Consider the following 14751-nt stretch of genomic DNA (forward strand, 5'->3'; position numbering starts at 1 on the left):
TGCTGTTGTGGTCGTAGTTGTTGTCGTCATGGGCGTAGTTGTAGGTATTGGTGATGGTATTTTAGTAGTTACAACATTTGATGAAATCGCATCAATTGTAGTTGTCTTCTGGAAAACCTGAGTTGACAGATAGGCCGCAGTGGTGGAAGGGGTTGTAAATTTGGTGCTATCTTGCACCGTTTCGGTCACTTTTGTCGAGACCTCAGTTTTAAGGTCAGTTGTGGCCTCAACTGGCCCGTCAGGTGGAACATCTGTCTCATCAAGAGGGCTAGGACTGGAATCGTGACCTAAATTTTCGTCCGCTTGAGCATCGAATTTTATTCGAATTTTTATTTTACTCGGTATAGTGATGGCATCCGTTGGTGCTGCTGATGATGATTCACCAGCAGCGCTTCCTGTCATCATGGCTGCCGTCGTTGCCGTTGGCAACGAGGACGGTCGTGCTGTTAGAATGCTATTGGTCTGTTTCATAGCACAATTTAACTTTGATTTCAATTTTTCCTTTAATGCATATTATATACCGAGCTGGTTGTAGAAGTCTTTTTTACCGTTACATTTGCCAGACACTTTTTAAATCCGCAACACTTGATGATATACTTTCTCCGAAATTTGTTTTGCAGAAGAGATTTTGGGATTTTAATTGGACCTGATTCAAATTAAAATCGCTTTTCTTTGTGTTACAAGAACCTACCATAACCCTGTTTGTTATATGTGATTTTGATGGTTTTAATTTTGTTTCCCTATATTAAATTTAAATCAAAACTTGGGAGATCCCGATAATTCTTTAAAAAGAATGTAAACTTACATGATTTTTCGCATGCCCAATTGTCTGAAGACTAACAATCAAGAGCAAAGTCCAGAAACCGAAATTCATTGCTATCCACAATGATGGCTTTTGCCGGACTAAATTTTGTATAATATTGTGGCTCAGCAGTGTGCGATCATACCTATCCGCATCAGCTCGAGTGACGTCCTATCCTGTTTCCTCTTTCAAATAAATAAAATCATCATTTCTGCTTTATAATTTTTCATACTTGAAAATTCGATGGTTGATTTTTAAATTTTCTTTGCAGTTTCATCAAATCGTTCAGCCTTTGCACAAGATGTTTTGCAGCTTTTAAATTATTTATAACTCTGATTCTTTCTATATTTTTATAATTTCAAAGGAATGCATCTTGATAAATTGTTAACCTCTTCTAAGAATAGGAAAACCACACTTCTTTTTTTTAACATGGCTTCAGTTCTCATTTTAAGCCTGCGAATTGGGCTTGAATTTTTAATTAATAAAGAAAATTCTGTTGCTGACATCCGTTGTCGAAGAACCGTCCCCGCGTCAGCAGTGCAGAGCTTTCCAGGCCGCTGGCTACACCGGAAAAACAGAGGCCTCGCTGGCGTATATTTTTCTCGGAAAATTGTTTAGTGATGTTTGACGTCATCCATGTGGTTCTAGTTGTCATATGCTTAATATTTTCCAGTACTAGAGTGGTTCTATCAATTTCCCTTTTAAATTCTCCTTGTCAAAACTGATGGTTAAAATATTAAAATATTCAAAATAATACCTTACAGATGTAATTTTGTTGAATAAAAATACTAAATATCCATATCAACGGGCTGGAAGGAGGCACCTGCTAATTTTTGGCACCTTTCCAGCGCCTTGAGGGACAAATGAATGTCCTTGGCGTTTCAATAAAAGAACTCGGTGCGTGGGGAGCTGAAAATATGGCCACGGCTGGGCCCAAAATCTCCTCTGCTGCCCGGTGAGCTCAAAGCCCACGGGATGTGCTGATTGTGAGCAGAAAAAAAGAGACTGATTTAGTATGCAACTGGTTTGACTCCAATGAAGCGCAAGTTGCATAGTTTTGCCTTTTTAAACTATAAATATACTAACCAGGCCAGTAAGAGAGCGACAGCTATATTGATCGGCACATCAGGCTGATGGAAATGTAGCAAAAAAAAATACGCGGGAATGAAATGATTAGGTTGGCACGCCCCTTTCTGATGCTTCTGATTGGCCGCTGGACTTTCTCCTGATTGGCCTCCATTATTTCGACGCCATATTGACTTCTGACCGGCGGGAACCAACACTGATCCCGACCCCGGTGTTACCAACCTTCTAAAAATAAGCAGGTTTATTGGAAATTCAACTTTATTTTGAAAATAAACCATTTTTCGTGCGTAGATTTTGCGATTTTTCCTTCAGTTTTTTTTTATTAAACGCTTTGAGATCAAATTACACGAGCCTGAGGGAGATATTCATCGCAAAAAGAGACAAAAATGATTAATTGTACAGCCGAGTGTTTCGTCAAGATTTTCAGTCTCGATTCTTCGCCGTCCAATATTTCCATCGCCACCTAGAAATTCAAACCATGCCCAAAATTAGTACAATTCAACAAATTACGGGCAAATTACCTGTTCAAGAAGCCCGTGCCTCGGGTTATTCTTATCTAACCGAGTTCTTCAACCTAAAAAAATCGTAATTTTTTTAATTATACTTCTTGCAACGAAAAGGGAAGCAGAGACAACTTACAATTAGCCCGTCTTTGAGGTTTCCTCCTTCAAAGGGCAATTTATTGGCGCCCCATTTTGTATTTTAGGTCAAACGTGATGGTGTTTTTTTTTTCATTCCGCGACGTGATGTAGGCATTCCACCCGTCGGGTGTTTTGTTTAGTACTAGGTCGTGCAGTTTTTGATGGCAAAAACACAACTGCTACACGAGTTCGCGTTTATCGTTCTTTGGCATGTCGAGAATCGACAGTTTGGCCCTATCTCCATCGCAAAATTCAGTTCTATTTTTAAAAAGGGGCGTGGCAGTTGCGGAAAAATCAATTTTGAAGCAAGAAAAACTAATGTTCCCAGCCAGAAATTCGGACATCCTGCAATTTCTAGCCGGGTTGGTCCGCGATGGAAGGGATTGAGGCCAAATTATGGACTTTCGACTTGACAAACAACGATAAACTCGAACTCGTGCATCGGTTTTCTTGTCGCTATTTTCACCGCACGACTTAGTACTCGACGAAACGCCGGACCGGATGGAATGCCTACATCGCGCCGTGGTTTGAAACACACATCATCGCGTTTAACCTAAAATCATGGAGGCGTCGGAGACTTGGGGAAGTTTAGCCTTTTCTCGTTCACCCAAGAAACGACGGCATTCAAGAAAATGGCCATGGTGCAGCAGATCCAGAACTGAAAATAATAATCAAGTTAATTATTGAATTTAATTCAAAAGTCCAACACGCAACGCATGAACCTCTGCATGACGTCACAGCCGCCAAGCATGAAGCACGGCTGTGACGTCACCGGGATGACTCATGCGCGATAAGGGCCGCGAGGTTCAAAGCAACGTGCGTGTTGCTTTGCGCTTCCGCTCGCACGTCACAAAATTAATTTTGACCGGACCAATTCTTTACCCCACCTATTTCAACCCTTAGGAATGTGATTTCAACGGGTCTTTAATTTAAAATTTAATTTTAATTTCGTTAATTATATAAATTTCCATGTTTCCTTCATGAGATCCTCGGATTTGAGGTCATTTTTAGTTTAGAAATGGAAACCAAGAGTGCTAATATCGTTTTAATTTTAATAAAATCCCAAAAACTACCCCTAAGACCCACGGGGACTTGGAAAATGAAGTAAAACATCCCAAAATACTTTTAAATCATCAAATTTTCGTTAATATTCTTTCTAAATTACCTTTAACGTTAATTGAAGTATTAAAATACCACCGGAATAAACGAAAAAATAAATATTATTACTAACTAACCTCAGTGGAGAGATCGTTGTATCACAATCAGCGGCTCAAAGTGCAGTGCAGCTTGTGGAAGGCAGCGGAATTTGATAAAGGCGAGACGCAGACGGCGATAATAAATCTCAAACCAATGAGGCACCGCCGCGCAAGTCGCGCCAGACCAAAGGGAAAACAGATTACACGCGTGCTGCAGTTTATGACGCGCGTGTTGTTAAAAAAAAAAGGAAAAAACCATTCAAAACTCTCATAAAAAATACCCATCAATCCGCCAAAAAAGGAATTTTTCTCCTTAATATTGTTTTGAATTTAAATCGGTGCATTTAGAGCATATTTTTTACCAGAAAATAGTGCTACTTCATTACATTTTGTTTCCATCACCCAAAATATTATATTTTTTAGTCGATTAAGAATCAAATCATCGGTTTTCGAAATTTTAAAAATTTGTAAGTGCACATTGCTTAAATTTCAGTGGTTTTTAACAAACGTAGTATCGTTTTGAACGCTTTCAAACACTTAAAAACCATTTTTATTTGTTAAAATATACGAATCTTAACGATTAATGAGTTTTCAAGGAAATAATTGATTTTAAAATAGCTTGAAACTCATATTTCAGTCTTATTCGATTGTTTAAGCATCATCGCAACTCTCACAAAAAAAGAATCGCGGTCTTGCAAGTCTTTATTTAATTTTTATCTCGATTTCTATCATATTATTTTGGAAATTAGCAATTGCACGCACCTTCAAACGTGTTGAAATTAATATTTTTAGCAAAAACCAACTTGCTGCTCGAATTCTTTATTTGCTTTGCTTTACAGAGCTGCTGGCCTGCTTTTGTCGCATGTGTTTGCGGTTAAACTTCCGTCGCTCTTATCGATAAATTTCCTGTTTCGATATTTCATGTTATCTAAATTTATCCGATTCAAATGCACGAACGGTGTAAATTTTTTCTATATATCACGTCGAAAACTAGAATGCTTTTTCGCCGAAGCAGCACCGACAAATACATATAATCCAAAATTGTCATTAATTCGATTATTATAGAAATGAAATGACTTCACACGAAGAATGGATGGGATGAAGGCGTTTCCTCTTCTCCACAGGGCAGGAACCACCAAAATCAAGCGTCAGGTGCACCCTGACCAGACAAATTCGTTCCTTTTTTCATTTTATATAAACTAGTTTTTTTAATCGCGGACCTCGCGCCGAATTTAGAGCTCCTCCCCCTGACGAAGGAGGAAAAAAACTGAGGCGCCGACGCCAGGAAGTTGGTCTTCTTGAAGTCGAGAACGTCTGCAATTTTATTTTCAAAACTAGGAGATCTGTCGCGCCGCTGCTTGTTGCTGTTTGCTTTTCTCTGGCTCTCCTGATTTTTACAAGGGAATTTAGAATATGAGCTCTTCGCGCCGACACACGCGGCCGGCCGGCATCCGTGCCGCCGCGCGGTGAGAGTGATTTACTCGCCGCAGGAAGAACAGATGAGCGTAACACAAAAAAAATAATAGCCTCCGCTTCATAGGAGGTGGATCTCGGCGGATGGGAAATTGACAAAGGCATGCTCTAGCTGTTGCGGTTCACGGTGAATACCATAAATTCGAGTGAATTAGTAAATTTTCATTGTCAGTCAAGCAGAAATTAAAACGAATGGTTCGGAATCCGAGTGTCTTTTTGATTTGTTTTTACAGGAAAACAGAATTAAAATTTAGCACAAATTATTCTGATAATTACCACACACTTTTTGCCATTGTTCATGTAATTTAATTTTAATGTTCATGAATAAAGAAACAGACATAATCTCTCATTCAAACGTTAGACGATTGACAGCAAAAAATCATGACTAAGTAGAAAATATTTTTGAATGCTCGAATATTCGATAAATGGAGCAAAAATGAGCGTTAAAACAACTTTTGATTTGAATAATGATTTAAATTGCTGTTTAAATTTAAAATTTTTAATTTAAATTTTTATTAATTTCCGCTTTGTAGCTACTTAAAAGTCCCTGATAAGTCGGTACACCGCTGAAACGGCCAAGAATATGTGCAATTGTGACTCTTTTGGAGCCATCAGGGCGCCCAGAAACGACATTAATTTAAAAATGGCTGGCACTGAATTCGAAAACAATAAAAAGGAACGTCATTTATTGTATTTTTCTCCTGTACAATGCCGGATTTTGCCTATTTTGGATTTGGTTCAATTGTATTCATAATAAAAGATTCAAATTTTATTCTAGCAATAAAATAAACAGTTGGAAGAGATTTTTTGCTCCAATAAACCTCTATTACATCTCGACCGCTCGCATCCGCTTCTTAAAAGAGTGTGTTTGTATTTTTCCCGTCTCTCCACTCGATAACGGAGCAAAAGTGTCAAAGGTCTTTCTTTGACCTTCATTATCTGCTCTCTTGCGCCTATTTCACGGCGTGTTTGCTCACTTAAAAGAAGGAGTGAGAAAATAAATAACTATTTTTTTATGTTTTTAATCAATTATATTCGAAACGCGCACAGAAGAAATCAGAAATATCGCGTGTCAGATTGAATAAATTATGAAAATTAGAAAAACCCGCTTTATTAATTTTCTCTGTCTGTTGAGGCTGCTGCGGAGAGCGGAAAAAGCGCGGTGCCAGGTCCATACAAGCACTAATCTGTTCATCCCGCGGCGAGTAAAACACGGCGGCACGGATGCCGGCGCGCAGTGCACACAATGCACATCCTAAATACCCTTGTAAAAATCAGGAGAGCCAGAGAAATTGAAAAGTGCAACCCTCAGGATCATGTGAAGAGAGCTCTTAGACTTTTCTTTTTCTAAAAATTAATTTAATGAACATTGTGGCTTTTTCATCGGTGCTTTGTCGAAAAAAATTAATTGCTGTGGCGAATTGGAAAAAATTTACACCGTTCGTATTTTAATTGGGGATATCGAAACAGGAAATTTATCGATAAGAGCGACGGAAGTTTAACCGCGAACACTCGCGGCAAAAGTAGGCCAGCAGCTCGGTAAAGCAAAGGAAAAAAATTCGAGCAGTTGACAGTATTTAATATCAAGGAGCATGACTGCTACTTTTCGCAACAATTTATGCGAATTTAAGATTAAAATTTGAAGAAATATCAATTATTTATTTTCTATTGAGCTTGAGCCATCAAATGAGAGTGAATTATGAGCTTCAAAAATTTAAAAAAATAATTCTTCTGGCTCATGTAATTTGATCTCAGAGCAGTTTATCAAAAAATCAAAAAAGTAATAATTTATTTTTAGCCCGCCTACTTGTTAGGAAATTTGTGAGTATTTTGCATTGCAGTGGCTCCAATTTGAGGATAGAAGAATGAGATTTTTTGGCTGCAATAGTCGTAGCTCTGTTTCCGCTCGGACCAGGTCTAAAAAGCAAAACTATATGCAACCTGCATTTCGTATGAGTCGGACCGGTTGCATACTCAATTACTCACAAAATAAAAATATTGGAAACAAAATAAGCCCTCTTTGGCCAAAAATGCGAAACCTGCATGTCAGCACGACGTCGAACAGAAACTATCAACCGTCGAATTTTCAAATATGAAAAATTATAGAGCAGAAATGATAAAATTATTAATTTTAAAAAGGAAACAGGATAGGACGTCACTGGAACTGATTTCGAAAGGCATGGTCGCACACACTGCCGAGCAAAAATATTTTATTGATTTCAGTTCGGAAAAGCCATCAATGCGAATATAGCAGCATAATGAATTTCTGTTTGTGGACGTTACTTCTGATTGTTATTCTTCAGACAATTGGGCATGCACAAAATCAAGTAAGTACATCCTTTATAAATTATCGGGATCAATTTTTAATTAAATAATTTACAGGGAAACAAAATTAAATCCATCAAAATCACAATTAACAATCAGAATTCTGGTAGGTTTTAGTTTGAAAATAAATCAGGTAATTTAAATTTCAATCAGGTCCGCTCAATATCCCCAAAATTCGTGTGCAAAACAATTTGCGAAGAAAACATATAATTATGTGTTGCGGATTTCAAAAGTGTCTGCCACCCACAAATGTAACGGTGAAAAAGACTACTCCAAAAAAGACTAGCCCGGTAATTGCGCTTTAAAGAAAACTTGAAATCATTATTACCATTAATTGCGTTTTATAAAAGACCACTAGCAAGCTAACAACAACGTCAACGTTGGCAACGGCCACGACGGCAGCCATGATGACAGGAAGCTCTGCTGGTGAATCATCAACAGCAGCTCCAACGGATGCCATCACTATTCCGAGTAAAATGAAAATATTGAAAATGAAAATCAATGCTCAGCGGACAAGGAAATTCAGGTCACGATTCCAGTCCTAGCCCCCTTGATGTGACAGTTGTTCCAACTGAGGTCATAACTGACCTTAAAACTGACGTCACGACCAAAGCGACCGAAACGGTGCAAGATGGCACCGAATCGCCGACTCCTCTGACCGATGGGAACTCTCTATCCACGCAGGTTGTCCAAGACACGACAACTGCAATCGATGCGATTTCTTCAAAAGCTGAAGCTACTTCAGCATCTTCAACAGCAACGCCCACGACGACAAAAACCACGCCTAGGACTACAACAACCACACCCTCAACGACGACGACAACAACAACAACAACCACAACCACAGTATGTTTATGAATTTTAATTAAAATCGTGTAGAAACTTAACTAGAAGAAAATCACAGCCTTTTCCGTGCAGTTTGTCTTGTGCAGATTACAACAGTTTTCTTGCGGTATGTTTTATTCATGTGTTGTGCCATCAATCGACTCCCGAGGATCGAATTAGGTTAGGTGGCCGAATCACTAGACATTCCGAAATGGAAAAACTATAACTACAGGGAGATTTTAAGTCTAAACCTAGCAAAAAGTCGTAAACCGAGACAGCGATAGACTGAGCAAATAATAATAAGTGACAAAGGCTATCTGCTGTGGCGCTTGCCACACAACTCTGATTGCGTCACTAGAGTTAATTTTGCTAGTTTTAGACCAAAAAGGAACGTATCTTAAGCACGTTATATGTCGGATTAATTCGGCTACCTAACCAAATTTGAGCCTTTCAGCATCAAAAATCAAAACTAATATAATATCTTACTTTATTTTAGAATAATCCACCCTCAGGAACACTAAAGAGTAGGTGATTTTCGTACATAATTATAATCAATCATCTAATTTATATAATATATACGTACATGTTTTTGAAATCTGTAAATGAAATCACTTAATAAACCGTCCAATGTTCACTTATGTTTAAAAATATTCGATTATGTATTCAGAAAAAATAATTCTAATTTTAAATAAAACGAAGGCAATGGAACGAAGAAGACGTCACATTGTGGCATGGAGTACTTTGTTTCTAGCCTTAGAGTAAGGTTTCTTCGTACTCCAAACAAAATTTTAATGTAAAAACAGGTGTCGAGAAACGAAGCAGCAATGCGATGCAAGGTGCTAAACATGATCCTTTTGACCGTGACCTCTCTCGAGGGAATGGAATGCATGAACAATTTTGAAGGTTTTAATTCTCCCGTGTTGTGATCCAATTTAATTATCTTAATTAAGCCAACACTTTCTGGACAAGCGGCTCGAACGAAGATGATCAATGCCATTTAGCAAAAGAATACGCTTGGTGCTCGACGGGCTTCAATATGTCGACAAAACTAATCGAATCGGGAAAAATCTGGTTGCCGACCAACAAAACCATCCCTTCTGCCACGGAACGTTGTTTGGCTGTTTCTCTATCCACTAATTCCTCGAAACAGGGCCTGGTGCACAGAAAGTGCGACGACGCCCTGCCCTTCATCTGCCAGTATTCCGTCGACTGCCCAAAGCTCTGCATCAAAGACGTTTGGATCACATAACATATTCATATCAATCAACTAAGTCTAACACATTTCAGGACTCCTTATTCGACTCCTCAGGAAATTTGAAAGGTATATAGAAAACTGAGAGAATGATAAAATGCTAAATCTTAAAATGAAGAGAAAAAATCCTACGGAATTTGGTTTGACATCGGCACCTACACCTATCTCTTGGGAAACAAGCCAGTTTGTATCCGAGTTTTGAATAACATCAAAGCCTAATTTTTTTGGCTTGACAGATGGCGTGGTTGGACAGCTACCGCCAGTGTTGCGCTTTGGGAATGGAGACGCTCAACATCGACAACGCAGCTGAGCAATTGGGCCTTACTGCCCTGGCCAGCACAAATAAAGGTTATTGGTCACGTTTAATTAAAAAATGAACTATATGGAACATTATTTAAATTTCAGCCAACTGGACTGCGAATTTCAATTACTGGACCAGTGGCACGTGGAAAGGGGCGCCTGTGAAGCAGTGGTCGTGGTGCGATCCCAATGGACCTAAAGTTTTCGCAAAGGGTCTTGTTTGGGAATCCTATCAGCCCGACAATAAAGGAGGAAACGAGAGCTGCGTGCATTTCCGCTTTACTTTGAATAGAACGGGCACCATCTTGACGGACCGCAATTGTGCAAACAAATATATATTCGCTTGCAAGGTATAGCTTGAATTTAAAAGAGGAACCAATTTTTATTTTAAATTTTAGAGTGCATTGAAAACCACCCCAAAACCTTGCGTTGTGTCCTGCCCAATGGAGATTTGCAAAAGAAATGTAAGATCTATATTAAAGATGAATTTATATATATGTAGGATTAAACTAAAATCTAGGATTTCCTCTTTGACACCAACACTGCTACCACGGAGAAAGTTTTGCGGGGTATAATCAGTAACTTTGGTTAAAAAATAGATCTTGTAATTGAGTACCGTTATCCAGACTATTTCTCTTATGGGAACTGGTACGATGGATGTGGCCGAAACTTTCTCACTTACAACTTAAAAATGGTGAGAGATATCAAACTGTTTTAAATCATAGTTTAAAAAATGGTGGTGATTAGTCAAACTGGACAGCCGCCCGTAACAGTTGCTGTGAAATTGGTCTGACTCTGGCCTCAATGGAATCGGTTGGGAAGACGAGTTGCTTTTCCAGAATAGTCTCAAGTACGAACAAAATCTCAAAGAGTGACGATATAAAGTTTAATATACAAAACAACTCAAGAATATGCTCCGGTGACTTATGGTGACTTCTGGCTCTCTGGAACTGATCTGGGGTGTGACACAAACTTCCGCTGGTGCACCCTGGGCCGGGACTTCGTCCACCCTGAGCTCACTTGGAAGGAGGGACACCCTAAACCCAACCTGGACTGCGTTTATCTCGAAGCGAGGAATGAATCTGTGTTGCTGGCCACCGATGACTGCGCCCAAAAGAAGAATTTTCTTTGTGAAGTGCGAAAGAGGGCAACCTTTCGAAGGGCCATGCAGACCGAATGTGCGGAAACCTGGGACATCACCGTTGGTAAGGCCCAAAATAATTCCGTTGAGAATGACTAAAAGAAAAGTTAATTTCTTGCAGAACAAATCGATCTACTATTGAACGTGAGTGCAATTCTCACGGCAACTATATCGCTTAATTTGAAGGTTGGTCTGGAATTTCTGATCAGTTAAGATTTATAAATTAAAATTCGTATTTTTAGTGCTTCTTGAAATGCGTCGGAGTGGAAATCGGAATGGTATTTAAACATATTTATTGAAAGATTAAAGCTGAATCAACTCTCATTATTAATTTATTAATCTGAAGCTTGGCATTGGGGGATTGGATGCCATAGCATCGCTGCGACAAATTGAACTCGTGTCCCAAGAGGATCCCGTGAAATTGGAGACCGGATTTGTTGCTTACGATCAATGCAGCGGCATCAGTCTGTGTTCTTTTTACTTACTTTCCGCAAAAAATCATTTTTAAAATAGAATCTGACGACGAATGTGTGATTGCCCACGAAACTTACAAGTGCGGCCAGCAAAAAGCGCCTGGTTTGGTCTCAAAAATCATCACCAACAACTTCGATAACGGAACAATGGTCTGATTTAAAAATCATATTATTTAAGATTTCTAATTTTTTCCGATAGCTGCTCCCACCAACTCCGTGTGTTCCGTTGCGCCGAATTTGTTGGCTTTCGAACGTTCTTCCTTGCGTAAAAAACGTAAATTTTGTTGTTGGTTGTTAGGATAGATTTTTAAAGATGTGAATTGTAGCAAACAGCAATTGACTTGATTTATAATAATCCTGCTGGGAAAAAGGGTTAGTGAATCTTTAACCTTTTGAAAAATTATGTTCTACAAATCAACATTAAATATAGACAAATACGGAGCCATTCTGACATCTGGAAACAGGACATTTTATGTGTCTAATTCAGGGACATCTCCAGTATATATTCGCCATGTTAGACAAATGAAATTTATTCTCTTGCAATATTTTAGTATGCGTATGATGCCTACACTCATTGCTGCGAACTTGGAATGCACCTTATTGAACCTCAGAATTGGAATGATTCTAAATTTATTGCATCAGTCATAGGTATGATAATAATAATGGCCTCTGCGTACAATTGACTCAATATTTTTTAAACGTAACCGTCTGGGAAGATTAACGTTATACAGTTTAACATTAAAAATTTCCACTACCTTTGATCTGAAAAACAGTACATGCTGATATAAGGAATTAAACTAACGTATTTTTTTGCAGGTAACGATTTTACTACAATGGTTGGCGACACAGAGTTCATCAACCAGACGCACGAGATTTGGTGTCGCAGCCGCACCGTTTTGCCGGATAACATGTTCGATCCGAAGAGGAGATACCAATGCAATCCGTCGTACATCAGAATGACACCAAGTCAGGCTACACTATTTAGTGAATTGCTGGAAATAATGGATACCAAGGCCGGATTGAAAGTCAATGTCATTGGAAAAGTGTACCCTGCCCCTTCTAAAGTGGTTTCAGGTATACAGCGTTATGTTTGCGAGAAACCTTAGCAAAAATTATAGATTCCGAAAAACAATCAGGATGAGCACGTTGTTCTTAAATTATCGTTTTTCTTTCTGGGGGCGACCACTACTGAGTTTATTTTTTGTGAATGCGCAATGTGCTTGGTTTTTTCACATGGTAGAAATATGAAGACTACATGTAATTAATTTCATGGTGGAGGCCCAATTTGTATGTATTGACTTTTTCTAAATGATTTGTGATAGCTTAATTCCATAAAGTTTTTCGCAAAATATCGCTATCAAGTCAAATCTAATTGATTTTATTGAAATTACTGCATGTTCCGCTTTTTTATCCTTGTCCGCGTGGTTTTTTATTTTTAAAAATGGGTGCAATTTAGTACGATAAACAATTTTCATACAAATCTGCTCAGATTGCTGAGTAAATTTATCAGAGAGTGTTACTGAATTCCTGTTTTGCGTTTATCTATAATCTTTTATTCACTGATATCACATTAGTAGAGGATACTGATTGTAAATACAGAGATTCGAATGAAAACACTGGCTGAGATATCAGGGCACAGAATTAGGAAACAATAAAAAAGTTATGTGCCTGTTTTTTATATTAATTATTTGGAAGGTTTTGTATTAGAAACAAAAGATTCGGAAATTCTTGTCATCTTTCAATAAAGAGAAAATTCTAAAAGAGCCAATAGAGAATTTTTCTCCAATCAACCTCTGCTACTGAATTGAAAGACATCTGGACCACTCGCATCCGCCTTTTAAAAAGAGGGTGCTGTATTTTTCCCGTCTCTCATCCCCTCGAAAACGGAGCAAAGTGGCAAAGCCTTCATCCCATCATTATCTGCTCTCTGGCGCATATATTTATCAGTGTTTTTGCTAACTTAAAAGGGGGTGATTGAAGGATAATAAATATATTTTTGCGTCTTTAATTATTTTGATAATAAACGATCAGATTTACCCTTAAAATCGTTTTAAATAGAATAATTTTAGAAAATCCAGAGAACACTTGATTAATTTCTAGAAAGTGACGAGGATATTTTGAAGTAGTCATGCTCAAAGTAAAAATCGATTCTTAATATCGATAAATTTTGTAGCTTTACATTGGTTATATAGGACGTTAATATTTTACCATCGATATTTTTCAGATGGTACATATCGATAAATATCGATTTTCAAAAACATTTGGCGATGACTATTTTGAAGTGATTTTAGTCGAAGAATGGTCCAATCTGTTGAGGCTGGAGATAGCGGAAAATGCGCAGTGCCAGGTCCAAAATCTATTTTCCCAAGCATTTTGAAATTATTGAAAGAGTATACTGGAAATGAAAGGACCTCGCATGTATCTGGAAAGAAGATTTTCTTTTCAATTACATAAATCAGAGCAACAAGTCAATTTCTGTGGTAATTTGAATCAGAACGTAAACATACACAAGAGTTTGACACAAAAAGCACAAAATGACATAAAAAACACTTCCAGCTGGAGATTTTCCTTCGAGTATGTATTTGTCGATGTTGTTTCTGTGTTGAAATATTTGCAAAGCGCATCAAATGAGACTGAATGGGTTGTAGAAGATCAAAAACTCTCGTAACCCAATCAGACTCTCAGTCAATGAAAAGCAATAAACGCACGCTGAATTCTCTGCTGGTCAGGCTGCTGGTGATCAACAAAGAATTTTCAATCGGAAAGTCCACGGTTCCGCGTCCTGAATATGCAACAAGAGAGTAGAAAATAAGATTATTAACACTGCACAGTTTGAAAGAAAAAAATTAGTGAAAAAATAATGGTTGTCTTAGATTTGTTGCTCGTCGTGGCTTTATTTGCTCAATATATTAATGCATTTTCCTTACAATCTAGTTTAAAAAGTCTCGTCAAAACAGTACATAAATATAACTTAACAAATAAATAATAACATGGTAACAAAGAAGTAAAATGCTCTCGGTAATTTCGAATTGAGAAAATTTTTAAAATACGTCTATTGAAATTATATGTATATAAATTAATGAATAACTAACAACAAAGAAAAAAATCAACAAAAAAGAAACGTTAATAAAAACGTTGAGTTTGGGGAAAAGAGGTAAAAACTGCATCAAAAAACCGCGTTAAAAATTTGTGCTATTCGTGCATTGAGCGTCAACATAATAAGAAAATTAACTCGTA

The 14751-nt window shown here is 37.9% G+C and overlaps 1 protein-coding gene across 1 annotated transcript; it reads left to right on the forward strand.

The window, feature by feature from the left end:
• Window positions 1-8024: 8024 nt before the first annotated feature.
• LOC135943863 (uncharacterized) lies at window positions 8025-10256 on the forward strand. Its single transcript, XM_065490529.1, has 6 exons — window positions 8025-8369; window positions 9499-9582; window positions 9636-9669; window positions 9719-9783; window positions 9837-9948; window positions 10006-10256. Exons 1-6 carry the CDS (start codon window positions 8025-8027, stop codon window positions 10254-10256), a joined length of 891 nt encoding a protein of 296 aa, XP_065346601.1.
• Window positions 10257-14751: the final 4495 nt, after the last annotated feature.

The sequence above is a fragment of the Cloeon dipterum genome, chromosome 4 (assembly GCF_949628265.1).
Source record: "Cloeon dipterum chromosome 4, ieCloDipt1.1, whole genome shotgun sequence".
In the NCBI taxonomy this organism is placed as follows: Eukaryota; Metazoa; Arthropoda; class Insecta; order Ephemeroptera; family Baetidae; genus Cloeon; species Cloeon dipterum.